General features: G+C 58.5%; 2 protein-coding genes across 3 annotated transcripts; one reads left to right on the top strand and one right to left on the bottom strand.

Moving 5' to 3' along the window:
* Nucleotides 1–206: 206 nt before the first annotated feature.
* SLC26A11 (solute carrier family 26 member 11) lies at nucleotides 207–14,988 on the bottom strand. Of its 2 annotated transcripts, XM_054047386.1 has the most exons (17): nucleotides 14,913–14,988; nucleotides 13,113–13,479; nucleotides 11,891–12,083; nucleotides 11,615–11,700; nucleotides 10,316–10,395; nucleotides 8,845–8,987; nucleotides 7,786–7,961; nucleotides 7,309–7,381; nucleotides 6,659–6,709; nucleotides 6,322–6,382; nucleotides 5,836–5,891; nucleotides 5,474–5,614; nucleotides 4,179–4,306; nucleotides 3,557–3,656; nucleotides 2,868–3,001; nucleotides 2,230–2,302; nucleotides 207–1,807 (listed from the first exon to the last, which is right to left on the bottom strand). In XM_054047386.1, the coding sequence occupies exons 2-17, from the start codon at nucleotides 13,308–13,310 to the stop codon at nucleotides 1,713–1,715; spliced, it is 1,788 nt and encodes a 595-aa protein (XP_053903361.1). In that variant the 5' UTR covers nucleotides 13,311–13,479; nucleotides 14,913–14,988; the 3' UTR covers nucleotides 207–1,712. The 2 variants fall into 2 exon arrangements, with proteins under 2 accessions (XP_053903361.1, XP_053903362.1); XM_054047387.1 differs by lacking the exon at nucleotides 5,474–5,614.
* SGSH (N-sulfoglucosamine sulfohydrolase) lies at nucleotides 14,986–20,852 on the top strand. The gene is made up of 8 exons (XM_054047388.1): nucleotides 14,986–15,106; nucleotides 16,110–16,270; nucleotides 16,574–16,679; nucleotides 17,551–17,701; nucleotides 18,180–18,336; nucleotides 18,658–18,739; nucleotides 18,936–19,139; nucleotides 19,839–20,852. The coding sequence occupies exons 1-8, from the start codon at nucleotides 15,022–15,024 to the stop codon at nucleotides 20,396–20,398; spliced, it is 1,506 nt and encodes a 501-aa protein (XP_053903363.1). The 5' UTR covers nucleotides 14,986–15,021; the 3' UTR covers nucleotides 20,399–20,852.
* The last annotated feature ends 145 nt before the right edge of the window (nucleotides 20,853–20,997 follow it).

The following is a 20,997-nucleotide window of genomic DNA, read 5'->3' as shown; positions in this document are numbered from 1 at the left end:
ACGCGGCAGCTTTATAGAAAAATCCTAAACCAAGAGGTCTAGGTTACAAATTTCAGGGTAGCAGCCGTGTTAGTCTGTATCCTCAAAAAGAACAGGAGTACTTGTGGCACCTTAGAGACTAACAAATTTATTAGAGCATAAGCTTTCGTGGGCCACATCCGAAGAAGTGGGCTGTAGTCCACGAAAGCTTATGCTCTAATAAATTTGTTAGTCTCGAAGGTGCCACAAGTACTCCTATTCTTTTTTAGGTTACAAATGAAATTCTCAAAACTCTCCCTCTCCCAGTGGCATGAACAGGTATCACCCCGATTCCTAGAGCTGAGAGACTTGTCCTTGGTCACAGAGGACAGCTACTGTATCCTTGAAACTGCATTAATAGGGAAAGGCTGTAAGTCAAAGGGGCATTGGACATTGATATGAACAACAAGAAGATGCAGGGTTGTAATAATAAATACTAAAAGCAGAGTTTGGGAAGAGAACCTCCACCAGCCAACCTCCAGCGGGAGTCAGGAGATTTTCAAAGGGAGGCAGATTATCCCACATCTTCCTACTGCAGGATTTCTCACACCTTCCTCTGAAGCATCTGGTACTGGCCACTGCTGGAGCCGGGATGCTCGTCTGGACAGACCTTGGGGCGATCCGGTGTGAAATGCCTGTGGACTCGGGAATGTGCGGAGTTGTGTCTGGAACCAGGGTGGTGTGGGAGTGTGATATCAGCCAGGAGGTGTGATGAGCACTGCAGAGGGTGCAGTGCATGGGGGTGGGGAGGGGGCAGTTTGTTTCCTATTGCTGGTAACAGCTAAAAACTACCTTTAAACTGAAGAACAGGAGTACTTGTGGCACCTTAGAGACTAACAAATTTATTAGTCTCTAAGGTGCCACAAGTACTCCTGTTCTTCTTTTTGCGGATACAGACTAACACGGCTGTTACTCTGAAACTTTAAACTGAGGAATCTGAGTCCTGGTGCCCCCCCAAGCACCTCCTCCAAAGCCCAGTTCTCCCACCCAGACACTGCTGCGTTCCCTCCACCCCTTTGCAGACCATGTCACCCCATAATTCCCTTTCTGGACTATCATTCCCTTGTCCATAATGTCACTAAAGTGCTAGAGCCCTCACTAAGCCCCCGAGATCAGCTCTGGCCAGAGAGCCCAGGCACACTCGACAGGTCTCAATCTGGCCCAGCATCTGTAATGCCTGTACTCTCCAGGCAGCCTGCATAGACCGTCGAGGGCTTGGCTGGATTCTCCATTGCCCGTCCCTGCTCCGATTGTCCCCTGATATTCAGATACCCTCCACCCCATCCCGCTGCCACCACCACCTTCCCCAAAAGCCAGGGCGATTCAGTGGAAACATAAACCAAGGAGGGTACAAGGGGCCCTGGAAGGCAATGTCCCCTTCCCCTGGGGGGGCAGTGCTATCCCCGGAAACAGTAAGCTTCCCACCACCAGCTAGCAACCAGCTCTTACAATGACAGATGGCTCAGTGCTCCCCGGGACACAGCAATGGAGAAACAAGCCCAAAGGGGCGAGACCAGGTGTTCGTCCCCTCCCCAGATAGCATCACCACAGCTGTATTACCCTAAAGTGCACTCGGAACTACCCAGGGCAGGGGTGAGGGGGTGGCACGTGTCCAGAGCATCCAGGAGGTGCCAGTCCCAGGCAAGGAGACCCTCCGCCACCTGGGCGGGCAAACGGGCAGAGGCTGCTGATCCTCACTGGATAAGCCCGGACTCTGGCAGCATGTTCCCGCTGGCGCCGTGAAGCAGGACGCGGCACCTGCCATCCAGCTCTGCGCTGTGGCCCTTCTCTGCAGGAGACGCAGGGGTGGGGAAGGAGAGAGGAAGGCAAAACAGGGACATTTAAAGCACAGGCCCAGGCTCCGCTGAGATGTCCTGACAGACTCAGGGGCATTTAACTTTCCAGAGGCTGAATTCCAGCTCTGAAGAAATAGAAGGAATCTCTCTTAGGGCAGCCAGGCCCCTTCCCCCCTTCCCTCCCCCCCGCCCCACTTCTGGGGGTCTCCAGATCTATCTAACCCCAGAAGCGCTTCCTCTGATAACCACCAGAGGGATTCAATTCAACAGTCTCCCCAGAGCCCCAGTCAGCAGCAGCTCCTAGTCTGAACACTTGGGGCATTTCTCTGGAGGTTACGGCGCGTTGCTGGTCCCATGCCAGAGGCAGATTAGCCTTCCCCAGCCCTACAGTGCGCAGGGCCCAGGCCTCACTTACCCGCCTCCTCCACGCTGGGGAAATGTTGGAATCCCTCCAGATCTGCAGACAGCAAGACTTGGAGAACGTGGCCCTAGAGGAGAGGGGACAAGAGGACAGGATGAGTGTGGTGGTGACATTCCAGCTTCCACTGCTGGACAGAGACAGCAAAGACTTCCAGGCGTGTGTCCTGGGAGGCTCAGGAAGGGAGGCTGGGCTGAGTTGACCCCAAGAGCTCAGTCCCTAGGTAGGAGCAGCACAGATGACAGCTGCAGCCCCTCCCCACCGCTTGATCCATATGAGTGAACCCCGGATCCTGCAGCCACTGTAGGAGCAGCCTCCCCACTCTTGAGTGGGCAGGTGCAGCCCATGAGGACGGCAGGTCTCAAGATGCCATGCTCCATCTTGACCTGAGCAGCCAGGCTGCAATGCATGCTGGGTACTGGCATCAGCTGTGTTAGTGGCAAGTTAGGTGCAAGTGTCAGGTTCTTGGCAAATGCCAAGTGCAGCCCCAAGTTCTAGAGCTCCCTCCGGGGAAGGAAATTCAGCTGAGCTAATCTGGTGACCAGCCCATTGGTTTTGGAAGCAGCTGCATGACAAGTGCCCATGTCCCTGGTCTGACCTGACAGCCAGAGGGCCCCCCCCCTTTCCAGACACACCTGCAAGCCAGAGAAGGTCAGGGTGACGCCCCTTTTCTGGAACTCCCGCAGCAGGTCTGCCAACCCCATCACCACGGTATAATCCAGGCTGCTGACGTGGGTGCAGTCCAGGATGACGCAGCGTGGCGGAGACACTGAGGACGAGAACACCATGTGGTCATCTCACTGGCATTTCCAGCAGAACATTCACCAGCCACCTGGGCAGGAAACTTAAAGCAGGAATCGATCTTTCTGGGCCTGGCAGTTTGGCCAAGCCTCTGCCAGTCCTGCTCCGCCCAGCCAGCCCTTTATGCTGCGAGCATGCTGAAGGCCAGACAAGCCTGAGAGAGAGTGAAGGATAAAGCCTTGATAGCTGCATCAATGGGTCCTGCCCAGGCAGGGTGAATCCCAGTCCAATTCCAACTAAGGCTTTCCCCAAGAGCTCTTCCCTACAAGCCGCAGGGAGAGGGCTCTCAGGCTGATCACAGGAGGTTCAGGGTCAGCTTCATGGGCATTTGCCTGAGGAGTTGATCTGAATTTGGAGTTGTATTTATCCAGGAGCGCCGAGGCTGACAAAGGCCCCACTGCGGAGCAGCCGTTCTGGCCCCGTTTATATTCAGAGGCTGCAGCAGTGAGGCCAGCGCTGTCCACAAGCTACAGCATTGAAACAAGGGTGTGTTTGGCTTGTAACAGGCTAGACTGCACCGTACCTGCCAGAGCCCATCTGTGCATGGCATCTCGGAGGGACTCAACAGCGGGGAAATGCAGACCGCTCGCAGGCTGCATGAGAAGCACCCCGTGCTCTGAAAGCTGCAGGAGAACCAAAGGGGAAGGATGAGAGGTGGCTGCGCTGGGTAACATCACATGCTCCAATTCTCAGCCCAGAGCCGGTGTCCCCCTCACAGTGGAGGCGGGTGGGTAGGTAACACCATTGTCCCTCATACCGAAGGGGCGTGTGATGGAGCCTTCACCCCGTCTCTCACCACACACCCATGACTCCCCCCCAACCCCACAGACAGGTTGGGGTGTGTGCGCGTGCATGTGTGTGCACGCACACTGGAAATGGAGGGGCTCAAACACCATTAATGCTAAGAAAAGCTGCCCACACCATTCTGAGCTGCCTACGTTAACCATTTCCCTGCGTCCCTTGGAACGGCTCTCTGCACCATAGCTGGGGCAGATGAGGGCCATGGGGGTGTTACGAGGGGATGGGGCAGGAGAAGGGGAGGCAACACAATGCCCCCGGCTATTGCTCCAGGTAGATGCCTATGGCAATAGTAACATCCTCCCACATCTCCGGGAACTCCACCCCACACAAGGTCTGAGCCACACCTTGATCCTGGGCCTGGCAATGGTGTAGAGCAGGAGAACGCCAGAGACCAGAATGCCGGCCACGATGCCGTACTGAACCTCCCAGAAGCACAGCAGGAACGTCACACACAGCGGCACAAGGTCCAGCCCTGAGAGCGAGACCCCAGTCATTGCCTCGTCCCATCCGTTCACCCTCCCACTCAGCAGCTGTTCCGCAAAGCCCCTGGAGTCAGCCAGCAGTCCGTGGAGCTGGGGGAAGGGGAATGGACGAGGGAAAAGAAGCCCGTTCGCATCCGTAGAGGGGGAGCAGAGATGCCTTTGCGCATGGCCCATCACAGGCCGGAGGCTGCTGGTGGCAGGAGAGGATTCAGATTGGGGGGCAGGAAGCCAGGGTTTGGTGCTAACACAACATCCGAACATCTAGGGGCTGCCTGTGTGCTTCAGTCCCAACACCTGGGCGAGCACCACATGAGGGCTGCCAGAGATGGCGGGAGGGGAGGGGAGGGGAGGCTCAAAGGTCTCGTCTCAAGAAGGGCAGAGTCTGGAGCCGGGTCAGTGAGCGGGAGAACACCCAGCCAGACTCCCCAGGCTGGGACACATGGATGTGTTACAGCCGCCTGGAAACGTGAAATGCTGCCTCGGCGCTGAATATTGTCATGTCAACTGTCCCCTCTTGGTCCAGGGCACCCCCAGGTGTCGCCTTTCTGTACACCAGGGCACAGAGCGTTCAGGGGAGGGAGGGAACGACATTACAGTCAGGTGTGGAGCACACACAATCAAATGGTGTCAAGTAACAGAGGGGGAGCTGTGTTAGTCTGGATCTGTAAAAAGCAACAAAGTCTGTGGCACTTTATAGACTGACAGACGTATTGGAGCATGAGCTTTCGTGGGTCGTCAGACGCTCACGCTCCAATACGTCTGTTAGTCTATAAGGTGCCACAGGACTCTCTGTCACTCTTTACAATCAAATGGCACTCTCAGATCCTGCGTAACTGGCACGGGTCCGGCAGAGGAAGCGCCTAGGCTGAGAAGAAGAGCTCTGTGTAGCTCGGATGCTGGGTAGCTCGGAGCTCTGTGTAGCTCGGAAGAGCTCTGTTGTCTCTCCCCCTCAGAAGTTGGTCCAATGACAGATATTACCTCACGGATATTTTAACCAGGTGGAGGTTATACCAAATCCCACCCTTGTCAGAGTATCGCCAATAGCGGCCTGCAGGTGGCGCTGGATCCCTTCGAACGTCCCCTATACTGAAACCGTGCAAAGAGCAGGAATTCGGAGCCCCGGGCAGGCATGCAAAGCAGGTTGCTCGTGCCCATACTTTTAACCCGCCACAGTGTTCTGAAGATCCTGGCGTCAAACATCGGGGCCACGGCGCAAATGATCACAGCAGCCAGAGCCGCTTTGGGAATGTAATAGAAGAGCGAAGTCAGGTAGGCCAGGGAGAGCAGGACCAGGGTCCCTGGGGAGACACAAGGCAGACGGTGAAACACGGCCAGCCGACCCCGAGCCACGGCCGGGCAGAGTCACCCCAGCCTCTCTCCCCGTACACACTCTCAGCCCAGCCTCACACGGGTAAGGAGAACAGGATGTAAAACCCTGGGGCGGGACGGGCCCAGAGGTGGCCCTTGGAATGGCAGGGGAAGCACCAATGGAGTCCCTGGGTGAGAGCGGGGCACCTACCTGTTATCAGCCCCCCTGCTGGGGTGCACACGCCCGTCTGTGCATTCACCGCTGTCCTGGAACACAAACCAAATGCATCGTTACAGGCCGTGCGAAGGCTCCGGGCAGAAGGCACGAAGGCCAGCTCCCCTGAATGAGGAGAGCAGAGAGGGGCGGAGGGATCAGTGCTGGCTCCCCAGAGTGATGGGGGAGCTGCTGGATGGACTCGGTGTCATAAGAGGGGGGACTGGGGACAGGCCCCACTCTGAGCTGCTGTCTGTCTGGAGACTAACCCCTCATTCCCCCCCCTGACTTTATACATCACCCGGGCAGGAACAAAAGCAAACCCCGAGGGTCCAGGCACTGCCGCTGACAGGGGCAGGAGAGAAAAGGGCCCCTCTCTACTGACTGGGATCCGAACCCAGGCCCTGACTGGGCTCACCCAGCCCATTATCAAGGATCCCCCATGTCCTGACAAGGCCGGCCAGCCTCAGTGGTGCTACTCACCGCCCAAAGCTGCCGGTGACAGGGTAGGAGGAGACGAAGGAGCCCAGGAGGTTGGTGAGGCCTGTTGTGGCGGGAGAGAAGGGATGTTGTGCATGGTGCAGTCAGGAGGGGAGTCAAGATGCTGCCTGGGGTGGGGGGGCAGAGTGGGCCCTCCGTCCCATCTGCTCAGTGAGGGGCAGCCACCACCAAGGCCCCTTCCAACGAGCAGACGAGGGTCCACAGCAGATTCAGTCCCCAGGCTGGACTCCCAACCGCGCCCCAGCCAGGCTGAGGAGAGGCTCCCCCCACCACGCACACCATGTCCTGGCAATCCCCCACCCTCTGGCTGAGCTCTTACCCATCGCCAGCAGCTCCTGATTGGGGTCAATTCTGTAATTGTTCTGCGAGGCTGAAAGAAGAAAGAGGTGACTGGGCAGAACTCCCCACCCCTTTATCCCAGAGCTTCCCGCGAACCCTGTGCCAGCACCCAGTGGGCGCGGGGGCAGCAGGGCGCATGGAGGGGCGTGTCAGCCTTTGCGGGGGAATGACCTGAGTCACAGGCCCCACGGGACCCCTGGGAAATGGGCTCATTTCACCACCTTCGCCCAGCCGGTCACGCTCCCTGTACCTGGAGAGCAGTAACAGGCCTTACCACCACTGAGCTGCCTTGGCCACGCAAAGCGTGGGCGGCGAGGGGAACCTCCCTACCCCATCCCCCATTCCCCAGGAGCTGCTTCACCAGGGCAATAAACTACAGGGGGAAATGCTCAATTGTGGGGGAATGTTCTATGTGATCCCCCCACCCCATCCACTGACCCCACACTCCAGGGGACAGTCCCCAGGCACTTCCTTCCTGCACCCCCTGCGCTTTTCTTTGACATGTGGAAGGTCCCACCCCAGGGTCCTTCCCCACCCCCGCCCGGTGGCAGCTGACTCCAGACCCTTCCCCATGTGAGGAGCGAAGGCTCTGGCAGCCCGGAACGCAGCCCGGCAGACCCGACACCATACCGAAGGCCTTGGCAATAGCGACCGTCTCCAGCAAGCCCATGAGCGGCACCACAGCCAGTCCAGCTCCCAGGTCCTGGGGAGGGGATGGGAGAGGCCAGCATGAATCTCCTGGCAGAGAGCGCTGCAGACGCAGGAGATGGTGCCCTCTGCACTGTCCCCCCACCTCTGAGGGCAGCAGGAAGACAAGTCTCAAGAGGAAATCCCCCACGATGCAGCTCAGCCGGGCGAGGGTAGACAGGACCCCTCACTCCACCAGCCCTGTGCACATACGTGCTGGAGGGCAGGTCACCCCAAGGCTCCATGCATCCAGCCCTGTCTGCTCCCCAACTGCAGGGAAAGGAGCAAAGGGGAGAACCTCCAATTCCCATCGGAATCCCTCCTCTCTCGAGCTTGCTCAGCCATTTAAAGGTACAGTACAGAATTAGAGCGCCACCCTGGGAAGCTCCCACCTGCTCCCACCACCCCAGCACCACTCACCTGCACCATCTCGCTGAATGGCACAGTGCTGTTGGCTTCGGCCTTGGAGAAAGGTGGCAGCTGGAAGGGAGGGAGCCCCCGGGGCGTCTCCCCAGTGAGGGTGAACGGCTGGGAGCCCATCACCTGGAAGGAGTAGGCGACCAGGCCAGCAAACAGGACCACGAGTGCATTGCGAGCTACATCAGAGAGGAAATTACCGCGGTGAAAGCATCGCTCCGAGCCCAGTGGGGATGGGCACAGTGGAGAGACACGCACTGGGGGCTCTTTCCAGCCAAGGTGGATGCCTGCTGTCCACAAGAGCATGGGCAGCAGCAGAACGAACCTCCCACCAGCGGGCCCCAGCCCTGCCCTGGAGAGACCCACCGTGCACGGGGTGTTCTGTCTCCACAGCCCACTCAGTCCTGGCCCTTCCTGTGGGGGCTGCCCACAAGGGGCGAGGCACTGCCAGTCAGGACAGTGGTTTGGACTGCTGCCCCTCCAGGGGACAGACCCATCTCACACAAGCAGGGCCGGCTCCAGGCACCAGCTTAACAAGCAGGTGCTTGGGGCGGCCAAGGGAGAGGGGCGGCACCTGCGGCAATTCAGGGCTGGCAGGTCCCTCACTCCCTCTAGGAGCGAAGGACCTGCCACTGAACTGCTGCCGCTGATCGCGGCTTTTTTTCTCTTTCCCCAATTGCTGCTGCCGGTCGCGATTGCAATCGCGGCTTTTTATTTATTTATTTATTTATTTATTTGCTTGGGGCGGCAGAAATGCTGGAGCCGGCCCTGCACACAAGGGCCCCCAAGCAGCCGTCCTATTGGAACAACTTGTGGGCCCTGCCAACACGGGCCAGATTCGGGCCTGGTGGTGAACGGCCCCACGGCCCATCACATCCCCCAAGAGCCAGCCTGGGCCAGAGCCCTCTCCCAGCAGGCATGTGCTGCAGGCCCACAACGTGCTGTTTCTTCCTCTTTGCAGGGTCCTCGTTTCTCTTCATCACCCTCGGACCCTGGGCTAACTCCGGGTGCTGCCAGGAGGAAGCGGACGTCAGTCAGAGCTGGGCAGGGCAGTCAACCAACCTGTTGCTGTGGCCCAGACGATAAGACGACTGATCCTGACGGACAACAGCTCCACCCGATGGATCCTGGGGATGTGGCCTTTCATCGCCCTGAGCCCCACAAGCACGGCCAGGCAGACCAGCCCCAAGAGAGCATCCCCGGCCCTGCAAACAGACCAAATCTGGGACGTGTCGCAACACACTGCAATCACTACTGCAAAGGTTTTCTGGGGGGGGGGGGGGCCCAGCCCAGCCCCCAGCTGTGAGCGAGGAGACTCATCTCTGCCCCTATCAGATCAGTTCTCAGGGAACAGGGAGACGGACCCAGGTCAGAAACCCGACACGAATCAGTGGAGCAGCATCCACTTCCAACCGGAACTGGCCAGGGGCAACCATTCCCCCCCTCCCCCCCGTTTCAGCCCCTCACCGCACTGCTGCAAAGGGCATGTAGCTCACACGGGCAGAAACAAATGGGGCTGCTCTAAAGCCAGGGAGCTGGCCACAGAGGAGGGGGCTGCAGTGAGGAAGCCTGCAGCCTTGATCCCTGATACTGGGGGGAGGAAGCTGCCCAGGGAAGGGGCAGTGAGGGCTGAGAGAACAGACCTGAGCTGCTGGGTCGAGGGCCCCCGGGTTGGAAGCTGGTGCAGAGGGGTGGCCGGGGTTCCTGTACAAAGCACTGTGGGAGGGGTGCAGTCAGCATAATGGATAGGGAGAGACCCTGGTGAGACCCTGGAAGGTGGGCTTGGCTGGAGGGTTAACCCACAAAGGAGAGGCACTGTGGCTCCTGACCAGCAAGATGGGGACCGCAGAGCGAGTGAATGTGTCAAGGTGCTGGGCGACTGCAGGATGGGGCAGTGGTGAGGTAATTCCCCAGGTGAGCCACGAGGAGGCACCGCTGAGCAGTGAGTAGCACGGGCCCATTACACCCAGTAATTTCCTCACCACAGGGGCAGCTAACAGAGGCAGAGCAAGGTGAGGCACAGAGACAACTGAGCTCACAAGCTTGGGCTGTCTGAGATCAGGGAGGCCGAGTGAGGCACAGATGCTTCCGGGGCTGGCTTGAACTGGGAGCCATGCAAGTAACTGCTTGGTGCTAGCACTTTCGGACTGGCAGCTCACCGACGAGCCCAATGCCCTGCTCTAGCAATGGGACTGAGGAGGGAGACAATTCACAGCTCCATTTTCCACTCCATCCCCCCTTTCTGACAACTGGGGAGGCCACAAGCAGTCAGGCTGACCCCATATGTCCCCACACCCCAAAGCAATCCAACATGACGGAGGGCATGGAGTACAGCTTTGTGTTGGCACAGGGCACTGGGGTTGGGCAGAGTCTGCTTGTGCCTGGTGTGATCTGACGGATGACGCAGCAGGTCGCTGCCCCTTATAGTCCCCGTGCCTTTCCCAGCCCTGCCTTCCCCCCCCCCTCCACACCAGCCATGCCAGGACGTTGGTGGAGGGAATGATCTAGGAAGAGCACAGAGATGGCTGCTCACCTGGTCTCCCCGATTCTTTGGAAGGTGTGATACACCTGCAGGAAAAACTGTCGTGGAACGTTGTGCAGCCCCAGGATGTTCTGCGCAAACAAACAAAGGCCCTGTGAAAGCCCAGCACAACCCCCAGTCCCAGATGCACCTGATAGGTACCCCAATGCCAGACCAAACAGCATGGCATTGGCCCCTCCCCTTCCCCATGGCGCTGGCCCATGCAGTGTCTTTTGTGGCTGCTACCTGGGAGCTTTCATCAGGGACCAGACCACATAGCTGTGTGCAAACCTCTGGCCAAGGAATTTTCTCCAGATCCTTCCCTCACCCCTAGGAAACTTTGGAGGCTCAGTGGGGAAAACAGTTCCCATTCTCCCAGATGCCTGGTGCTGAGGCAGCTCCAGCCCCAGCCCCATGGAGACAGAGTCTTGCTTCCCATGCAAGCAGACAGGCTCTCCCAAATCTGGTATTCAAACTGGGGTGTTTTCCGTGACCCACGACTGTCCAGCTGCCACCTCTCGAATTCTCACTTGTCACCAGAGGCTGACGGTGATTGTGGCTAAAAGAGCTCAGAGGTTCCTCCCAGAAAGAGCACTTGATGAAACCATAAGAGATTAGCTGATGTTTTCTCTTGTCTAGCGCCTTGCAAAGCATATGCTGACCCACGTCCCTCTCTGATTACGGTCAACCACAAAGGAAATGTGGCAATACCTAAAATCACCACAAGGAATGAAGAGGATTGGCCAAGCCATGGACCAGTCAAACCTCACAGCCAATCCCAGGCCCCCCACCTCCCCGCAGAGAAAAATCACCCAGCACAACAGTCAGATGGTACAGATTGTCCCCGGCCGCAGCATCCCCATAACCCCCCGTCGTCAGCAGAGAGGAGGACAGTGTATTTACAAGGGAAGCATACAGCTTGGTTTAGCTTTGTCCACACAGCATAACTACCAGGTCCCCCAGGAAGCCCAGCCAATGGGCAGAACATCACCAGCACTGAGCATGCTCTCAGCTCTGGGAGGGAGGGAGCGAGGAACCCACTATGGGTCACCAGCATGGCAGCGCAGGGCACTCACCCCATCCCACCAACCTTGCAAAATCCTTCTAGTGCACTCATCTGGCACAACTCTTTGTTTGTCTGAGGGGCCAGCGAAGTATCCTTCATGTTCCCACTGATATCACTGTGCTGAGCTAAGCAGACGGTGCACCTGGGCCGGTGAATTTTTATGACAACTTTACAAGGCTGCATTAGGCTACTGCGTAAGTTAAACTAAAGAAATGGAAAAGGTCACATGCAGGAGAAGGTCCTACCTTGACCTGGTTGAAGCTAATGGTGACCGAAGCGGCCGAGGTAAACCCTTTAATGACGGGGCAGGAAACGAAGTCCAGTAGGAAACCTGCAAGGGATGGAAATTCCTATAAGGAAGCTGCTCTCCTAGGTACACACTGCAGCATGCACACACATGCAGAGTGCAAGGCTGTACAAGTCGGAGCTGGACAACAGCAGAGACATTTCTTGCGGGAACAAGTTGCTAGACTGAGAAGCGTCATACAAAAACAAGGCCCAACCTGGCCGCAGCATCTCACCGAGGTGCAGGAGACCCATGGCTAGCTGGATACAGCCTGACAGGAAGGTCAGCAGGATGGCATAGGCAGGGTCATGGAACGCATAGGAAGAGACCAGCAGCGACATAATGGCCGTTGGACCCAGCGTCACGTCTTTTGCGGTCCCCAGCAGGCAGTAGACAAAGCAGCCCATGAAGGAGGAATAGAGACCGTACTGCACAGGAACAAACAGAGCCTTCAGCACCAGAATCACAGCAACCTGGGAACCTGCTCGGATCATGCCAGGAACTGGGCATTCTGAAAGGAGGGCTGGGATTGGTTAACAAAGGGTCTGGCCATGGAAGTATCCCAGGAGAACGTATTGGGTAATCTTCAGAAGAAACGTCTGTAGGACGTTCGTCACCCTGATATCTGTCCCACACACTTTCTGAAAGAGGAACATGGACGGTCCCAGGAGGCTGCCTGCCTTCAGTCCCCCAATGTGCCCTGTAGGGTGACCAGATCTCCCCATTTTATAGGGACGGTCCTGATATTTGGGACTTTTTCTTATATAGGCTCCTATTATCCCCCACCCCCTGTCCCAATTTTTCACACTTGCTATCCAGTCACCTTAGTGCCCTGCCACAACCACTCACCTTGCCATGTGTTACTGCCTCGCTAACACCCACCCAGTCCCCAGCTGTTACAATCTGCAGCATTCTGCCAGGATATGCAAGCACCCCCCCACACTGTAATCACCCCCACTGTGAACAGTGCCCCCTTTATAACGCTCAGAACTCTGCATTTTTGCAGTGGCTACCATTAAAAACTTGAGGTTTCCTGCGTGGCAGTATTTACAATATCCTCTGTGCTGTGACTGGGAAACGCCTCCAGTACCACGGTACATTTAGCTACTGCAGCTGGGGAACATCTAGGCTGTAGTGGCGTTGGGGGTAGGTGCTATAAAGGGGACACTATGGATTTACTCGCACATGGAAAGAGTGAGCTCTAAGCTTGGGTGTAGGTAAGGCCAGGTGAGGAGCCTGCATTGATCAGATCAGCACACGCCTATGCCAGGGACAGCCCAAGGGACGTACTTCTCAATGTCCCCAGCACTGAGGCATTGGGGTCCCTGTATGAACAGAGGAGGGGAAGGGAAACAATACTTATTGGTTGCCTCGAGAGGATTCTGCAAAGGAACTCACAACAGCTGCCTCCACCCACCCCTGGCACAACCCTCTGGGTCTAGAATCAAGCAACCCACCTGAACTGGCAGGCCGGCCACCTCGGCATAGGCCAGCGCTTGCGGCACGACCGTCAGGCCCACGGTCACGCCAGCGAGGAGATCGAGCTGCAGCCACCCCAGAGAATACTGGGGCAGCCACCTGAGGACAGGGAACCACCTCTGCACTGTGTGGTAGGAACAGCACCGCACGGGGGCCTCTCGGTCCCGCTCTGCCATAGCAGCTTTCTTGGGGATTCAGGCCAGTGTGTAACACGCTCCAGGCTCCGCTGGGTCTGTCAGGGCACCGCTAGAATCCCCTGCAGCGGTCTCAGGGGACATGGTGACCGGGAGAAGACAGTCTCCTCAGCAGCTCTGTTCAGTAGAGTTCTCTGGTTCTCCAACATACCTGCATGGGAAGGAGGGTCAGAGACTCGGCCTAGGCCGGGGAGGGATGCACAGGGCACTGTCTGTCCATTGATAGCACCAACCGATGGCCTCCTCTCCTTCTGGTCTCCTATCAAGGCCCAGACTGAGGGATGCCTCCACCTCCTCCATTCACCTGGTGAGGTCTCCTATGGCAGAGCCTTGGCCCTGGGGGCAAGTGCAGAGAACTTGCTGGGTGGAGTTTTTCTGCGCCCTAGAATGGATTCTGGCTCTCTCTCCTGGAATAAGATCCCAGAGGGTCACTGGCTAGCAGCCCTCCAGGGCAGGGAGTGGGTCCCAAGGGGCTGGCCTGGGCCAGGGCAGAGTGCTGCTCAACTGGTTTCTCTCTCTCTCTCTTTGGCAAAGAGACGGAAATAGAGAGTTTTTACACGGCGCTGCAAAGAACGAAGGAGTCCCCCGTTCCCAGAAATGCCCAGCACCTGGATCTGGGCAGTACGTCGCCCAGCAGGGGCGAGTTTCTCTGACTATTTTACTAAGCCAAGGGCTGAGAACAGAGGAAGACCAGCCAGGGCTAGCTGGATCCGCGGCAGGGACAGGTGGCATACACCTCTCCACCTGTGCAGGGCCAAGGTGACAAAGACCCACGATGAGGGACACAACAAACCCCATGTCACACAGGAATATCAACAAAGATACATTAGAACTGGAAAAGGTACAGAGAAGGGCAACAAAAACGATCAGGGGTCTGGAACAATGTCCCTAGGAGGAGTGATGAAAAAGACTAGGACCGTACAGCTGAGAAAAGAGGCGACTAAGGGGGGATACAATAGAGATCTATAAAATCATGAACGTTATGATGGAGAAAGTGACTAGGGAAGTGTTATTTACCCCCTCACATAACCCAAGAACCAGGGGTCACCTGATGAAAGAAATAGGCAGCAGGTTTAAAACAAGAGGAAGGGCTGCGCTGCTCCACACCACACACACGGAACTCTTTGCCGGGGGATGTTGCAAAGGCCAAAAGTATAACAGGGTTAAAAAAAGAATTCGAGGAGTTCATGGAGGACAGGTCCATCAATAGCCAGGGATGGCTCCTGGGTTGGCCCCCTGTCCTCAGACCCAGAGCAGGGCGAGGCTCCTGCCCCCAGCCCTGGAACAATTGGGGGAGGGCTGAGAGCCATTGAACCACACAGTAAAACCCTGTCTAGGATGGAAACCACTTAAAGCCCGGGGGGGGGCAGCAGCTCCCCTAGTTCCAGCCCCTATAGCCGGGAGCCCAGGGACAGGGGCTCCTCTGGGGACACTGCCAGTGGTAGCGGGCGGAGCGGTGTGGGGCGCCCCGTGGGGTCGGGGGGCAGGAGAGGAGGCGCCCGGGGGCCCTGGAGAGCTCTGGCTGCCCCGGCCCTGCTTGTCCCCCCCGCTGCCCGGCCCAGGGACCCCCGGCCCCGCACTCACCCGCGCCAGCCGTCCCCGGCCCGGCTCATGTGACGTGCCCGGGGCGGAGCCGACGAGGGGGCGGTATCCCCGGGCGGCCCTGCGGGAGGGGCCCGGGCTGCAGGTCGCCATGGGCCTGCGCTCGGCGCTGCTGCTGCTGCTCGCCCTGCCGCTGGGCTGGGCCGGCCGGGCCCGCAACGTGCTGCTGCTCGTGGGTGAGTGCGGACCGGACCGGGCACCTGGAGCGGGGTCAGCTCCCGGACTTGGCACCCGGGGAGCGGGGTCCGCTCCCGGACCGGACTGGGCACCTGGAAAGTGGGGCCCGCCCCCGGACCGGGCCAGACCGGGCACCTGGGGAGCGGGCCCAGCCCCCGAACCCGACCGGGCACCTGGGGAGCGGGCCCAGCCCCCGGACCCGACCGGGCACCTGGGGAGTGGGGTCAGCTCCCGGACCGGACACCCGGGCACCTGGGTCAGCTCCCGGACCGGACCGGGCATCTGGGGAGCGAGGCCTGCCCCCGGACCGGGCCGGGCCAAACCGGGCACCTGGGAAGTGGGGCCCGCCCCCGGCCTGGGCACCCTGGCACCAGGGATGGCTTCTGGACTGGGCCCGGGGATCTGGCTGGCACCCAAAGCTAGACTCTCCTGGTACCCAGACCCTGGGAACAGCAACCAGCCCCTAGACCAGACTCCTCTGGCACCTGGACCCAGGCAACAGGGACCAGGCAGCCAGACCCTGGGACGGGCACCAGCCCCCTAGACAAGCTCCTAGTGGCCACGAAATCATTAGCGGTGACTCACACCCATGGGAGCAGCTACAAGAAGGGGATTCCGGAGTCACTGCTCTGACTAACTGCCCAGTCCCCACGGCAGCCCCTGGGACCGGAACTGGCTGAGCAGGTGGGAGCCGTGTACAGTGAGGGGCTCTGCGGCCTGGTTCACTACAACTCGTGCGCTGCTGCGGCCTGGTTCACTACAACTCGTGCGCTGCTGCGGCCTGGGGTGGGTGTAACCAACACTGCAGGGCCCATGGCAGGGTTTGAACTCGGGCTCGCAGAACAGATGCATGAGCATTGGCCCCGTGAGCTAGAGGATGGCACCTGTAGAGACTCATTAACCTCTCCTGTGGACCAGCCGTGGGGGGATAAATACCCCCCCTCTTCTAGTGCCCCATGGGCCCTGAGCTCACAGCCTGCCCTGCTTCTCCCTGCTGCACAGCGGACGATGGCGGCTTTGAGAGCGGCGTGTACAACAACTCCGCCATCAACACCCCCAACCTGGACGCCTTGGCCAGGCGCAGCCTCGTCTTCCGGAACGCCTTCACCTCCGTCAGCAGCTGCTCCCCCAGCAGGGCCAGCATCCTGACCGGCTTACCCCAGGTAGGGCCTTCCCGAGCCTCGCGCTGGGCAGGGAGGGGGTGGTTCTGCTGCCTCGGGCGCTTGCTAGTCCTTCCCTAGGCCCATCAAGGCTCGTTCCCTACACTCCCTGCTCTGGGGCTTTGTCCATGGCTCAAGCGATGAGTCTTCCCCCCCCTTTCCCTTGATGGCCTATTGCCCAGCCCCAATGTCTGGTGCCTCAGCCCGTGGCACCTGAAGACAGCCGTGGTTTGGCTCTGCAGGGCGGCCGGTGCAGGGACGTGCGTTCCTGGCCAATTTGTCTCATTGTTGGTCTCTGTTTTGCAGCACCAAAATGGGATGTATGGGCTGCACCAGGACGTGCACCATTTCAACTCCTTTGACAAGGTGCAGAGTCTTTCCCTGCTGCTCAGCCAGGCACAGATCCGGACAGGTAAACAGCCAGGGGGTGGGAAGAGAGGGGAGTGGAAGAGTGTGCAAAGCCATTCCCTTTCCCACACCCGTCTCACTGAACCCCATCCCCGCGTGTGAGAGATGGGCAGCGAAACGTGTGCCTAAGATACCACCCCACTAGACAAATTTCATTGTGTCTCTCTCTCTCTCTCTCACACACACACACACACACACACACACACACACTTTAAATCAAAGCGATTGACATCACCAATTTAGACATGATTTAAATCACAAGTTTAACCTTGCTTTGCATTTGTCCTTCTCTCATTTTCCTAAAGAAAGGTCGATTCTCATTGGTTGGTAACCATTCAAACCTGTCACTTTGCAGCTAAATATGCAGCCTTTATACTACTTGGTGCTTCATTTTGCTAACCAGAAGGATGCAAACATGTATTGCTAAATACTACTTTTTTTTTAAACTTAATTTAAATTATTTTAATAGACAATAAGTTTAGGCCTTAACATAGGTGGTCAGTATCAAATTTAATTTTAAATAGGCCTGTTTTTTAAATTAAACATGGATTTAATTTAAATTTTAAAAATCCAATTTTAATTTAAAAAAATCTTTTCTTTTATTCATCAGCTTTTATCGATCCTGCTCCCACACCCCAGCTTGACTCTGCATTTCTGCCTGGACTAGTCACTTTCACTTCTGTATCTAGAGACCCAGTGGCCTCTATAGGCCTAATGTGGTTGCGCAAGCCAGTGTTTCCCTGCTGCCCCAAGCATCAGAGCAGGGCAACTCCTAACCCCGCCCCGGGGGAGCATGGAAAGACTGAAGCAGCATCCTCTGCTGTAACTGCCTGTCACATGCTTGCTCCTGACGGGCCGGGCTCTTTCTCCTGCAGGGATAATTGGGAAGAAGCACGTTGGGCCGGAGACGGTGTATCCCTTTGATTTTGCGTACACTGAGGAGAACAGTTCTGTGCTGCAGGTGGGCAGAAACATCACCCGGATCAAACGGCTCGTCCGGAAATTCCTGCAGAGCCAGGATGAGAGGTGAGGCCCTGCACGCCCCGCCGCAGGATTCTCTCTGGGCCTGAGCAACCTTGCCTCCTAGCACCCTGGTCCTGATGCACAGGGTACCCCTGTGCCTGAGTTACAGGGAGATGCAGCGGTCAGCACCTTCCATCAGGTTACCAGCTCCTCTCGGGGACCCTCGGGGGCTCTATGGGAACCAGCTTTGTCTTCAAGTCCCAATTCATCACAGGTGAAATGAGCTGACGTTTCTCTGTGCAGGTAGCCCCAGGCTTTGGTTGGAGCCAGTTGGAGGCCGTGAGCTAGTGTTATCACTGGGTCTGGATGGTGGCCCAGGGCTAGGGTTAGGACTGGGTCTGGATGGTGGCCCAGGGCTAGGGTTAGGACTGGGGTCCGTGGGATGCCTCGGGCCATGCTTAAGCAGTCCTTTCCTGCTCGGCCCGTGCTGTCAGCCTCTCCCGAGCGCTGCAGTCACAAGCTCTCTTCTCGGGATTTCCAGGCCGTTCTTCTTGTACGTCGCCTTCCATGATCCCCATCGCTGCGGCCACTCCCAGCCCCAGTACGGGGCCTTCTGTGAGAAGTTCGGCAATGGCGAGAGCGGCATGGGCTGGATCCCCGACTGGAAGCCCCAGACGTACAGCCCAGAGCATGTGCAGGTAGGACAGGGCCGTTGGGAAGCAGCTGCCCACGCTCCAGGCCAGAGCAGGGCGGCACAGCGGGGAAGAAGGCTCCTGCAGGCAAAGCTGTGGAGTGACTTGGGGTGACCCTGGCACTTCTCCCCCCCCCTCGACCCCCACCCCAAGCAGTTACGGGGGATGAGTGGGGTTAGGAGGGGAGCAGCCCTGAGCACGGAGATGGAGCCACGGTCACTGGCAGGGGCTCTGTCCTCAGTTTAGCTCTGCTGCCTCCTGCGTCCCCTCCCCACGGCTCTTGGAGCCTCCAGCGCTTAGCAGCTGCTGCGTTTCCTCCCCCCGCAGCTCCCGTACTTCGTTCCAGACACTCCAGCCGCTCGCGCTGACCTGGCCGCCCAGTACACAACAATCGGGCGCATGGACCAAGGCAAGTACCCGCTGTGGTCGGGCAGCAGGACGTGGGGGCCCGAGCCCCCAGCGCAGGGTCTTGCTGGGTGAGAGGAGAAAACCCACCCTCAGCTGGGGTGGGGGGCTGGGGCTGGGATGGAGGCAGCCGTCCTGCTGGGTGAAAGTGCAGGTGCCCCCCGGCAGCCACACAGCTCTGCTCTTCTCTCTGCACGCAGGGATCGGGCTGGTCCTGGAGGAGCTGCGCAGCGCCGGGTTGCACAACACCACGCTGGTGATTTACACCTCTGACAACGGCATCCCCTTCCCCAGCGGCAGGACCAACCTGTACTGGTCGGGCACTGCTGAGCCCCTGCTGGTCTCCTCCCCCGAACACCCCGAGCGCTGGGGGCAGGTCAGCCAGGCTTACGCCAGCCTGCTGGGTAAGAGCGGTCACTTCCTCTCTGTGGCCTAGGCAGGGGCTGGGGTCATTAGGGGAGTTGGGTGGGGGCCCCCGTACAGTGCTGTGTAGAGCGATGCCAAATCTTGTGTCGTCTCCCCCGCCCATGCCCTGACACCACGGGCATGGCTGGGGTGAAGCCCTGGCTCTGCAGCCCGAAAGGCGACTCTCTCCCCGCTGGATGGATTTGCTTGTCTTTCCGAAAGAGCCGTGTAATCCCCAATGCCACGGGAATGAGTCTGGGGCCGGAAGGAGGAGGATGGAGTCTGAGAGCATGAAGGTGCCCAGCCCCCGGGGAAAGGGGATTGTGGGATAGGTGGGTAACCCCCTGGATGTACAGGGCCGGCCCCAGCTCCAGAGGGCTCACAAGCCAACAGGGGACAATGGCTCAGAGCTGCAGCAAGGTGGGCGGATCAGTGCGGGAGGGAGGCCTGGAGGAAGTGGGTGTGAAGGAGAAAAGGGCACCGGGGCAGGCTGTTGCCCGCACAAGGGGAGCCCAGCAAAGGCACGAGGCCGAGTGTGGAAAGAGAGGAAAGGGGCCGTGAGGAGAGAGGCCCAGGAGTCCTGTCCACCCTCCCGCTGGGTTCTGCCCCCTCCTCTCGGGTCCGAATCTCTCTTCAGGGGCTGTTCTGCCCCACTCCTCTTGCCAGTTGCAGACGTCACCCTCTTTTCCCCTCTCCAGATCTCACGCCCACCATCTTGGACTGGTTCGCCATCCCCTATCCTAGCTACAGCATCTTCGGCACCAAGACAGTCCAGCTCACCGGGAAGTCGCTCCTGCCAGCCCTGGTGTCGGAGCAGCCCTGGGTCACGGCCTTCAGCAGCCAGAGCCACCACGAGGTCACCATGTACTACCCCATGCGGGCGATTCAGCACCAGCAGTTCCGCCTGATCCACAACCTCAACTTCAGGATGCCTTTCCCGATCGACCAGGACTTCTACGTCTCGCCAACCTTCCAGGACCTGCTCAGCCGGACCAGAGCCCGGCAGCCGACCCACTGGAACAAGACCCTGCACCAGTACTATTACAGGGACCGCTGGGAGCTGTTCGACCGGAGCAGCGATCCCACCGAGAGCCGGAATCTGGCCTCCGACCCCCAGTTCGCCGAGGTCTTGGAGCTGCTCAAAGCCCACCTGTTGAAGTGGCAGTGGGACACTAATGACCCTTGGGTGTGTGCCCCAGACGGCATCTTAGAGGAAAAACTGAGCCCCCAGTGCCAGCCACTTTGCAATGAACTGTGAGTCACCGGCTCGCCGTGCGGGAGTCCTGTCTGCATTCCTTCCACCAGCCCAGCCCCGGGTCCTGCTTGGCCCTCGGCTCCTCCCCAAATCCTGACACAGCCCCAGAACCCCCAAGGGAACAGCTAGCTCGTCTGCCAAATGAGACATCAAGTGCCTAAACATGCAGCCCCTGGGCCCCAGGGTCCACCGAGTGACCCCGCAGCCACGCCAGAGCTCCAGCCACCCTCCGTCCAGCACAAGGTGGGGCAGCAACCAGAGATGGGCTGGTCCCACTCCCGCATTCACACAACTGGCGTGTGCTTTGTGTGTCAAAACAGCATCTGCCCCTGAAGCTCAAATGGGACATTTTCCTCCTCGGTGGGGTGTCATCGCACCTAGTAACAGGCAGCGCTGGACTGCAGCCAACCTGAAAGCTGTCAAATGCATGATCTCAATAAAGTCGCTGGGAAGAGAACGTCCTCAGCTTACTCACAAGCTAACCTCCGTGCCGATCTCCTGCTGAAGCCACTTCTCACCGCAGTTCTTCCTGCGGTGGCTCCAACAGCACCTCCTGCAGCCGGAGGTTGGGACTGGTGCTGCTGGGAGCTCCCCACATCGGG

Source organism: Malaclemys terrapin, chromosome 13 (assembly GCF_027887155.1).
Source record: "Malaclemys terrapin pileata isolate rMalTer1 chromosome 13, rMalTer1.hap1, whole genome shotgun sequence".
In the NCBI taxonomy this organism is placed as follows: domain Eukaryota; kingdom Metazoa; phylum Chordata; order Testudines; family Emydidae; genus Malaclemys; species Malaclemys terrapin.
The sequence above is the reverse complement of the archived record's forward strand: the minus strand, read 5'-3'. Positions and strand labels throughout refer to the sequence as shown.

Excerpts from the sequence above, each read along its gene's own strand:
- SGSH (XM_054047388.1), top strand. The coding sequence starts at position 15,022 with ATGGGCCTGCGCTCGGCGCTGCTGCTGCTGCTCGCCCTGCCGCTGGGC. Across the intron at positions 16,680-17,550 it reads CCAGGCACAGATCCGGACAG|GGATAATTGGGAAGAAGCAC; the intron begins GTAAACAGCCAG and ends TTTCTCCTGCAG. Across the intron at positions 18,337-18,657 it reads ACAGCCCAGAGCATGTGCAG|CTCCCGTACTTCGTTCCAGA; the intron begins GTAGGACAGGGC and ends CTCCCCCCGCAG.
- SLC26A11 (XM_054047386.1), bottom strand. The coding sequence starts at position 13,310 with ATGGCAGAGCGGGACCGAGAGGCCCCCGTGCGGTGCTGTTCCTACCAC. Across the intron at positions 6,383-6,658 it reads TCAGGAGCTGCTGGCGATGG|GCCTCACCAACCTCCTGGGC; the intron begins GTAAGAGCTCAG and ends CCGCCACAACAG. Across the intron at positions 3,002-3,556 it reads GCACAGATGGGCTCTGGCAG|TGTCTCCGCCACGCTGCGTC; the intron begins GTACGGTGCAGT and ends TCTCGTCCTCAG.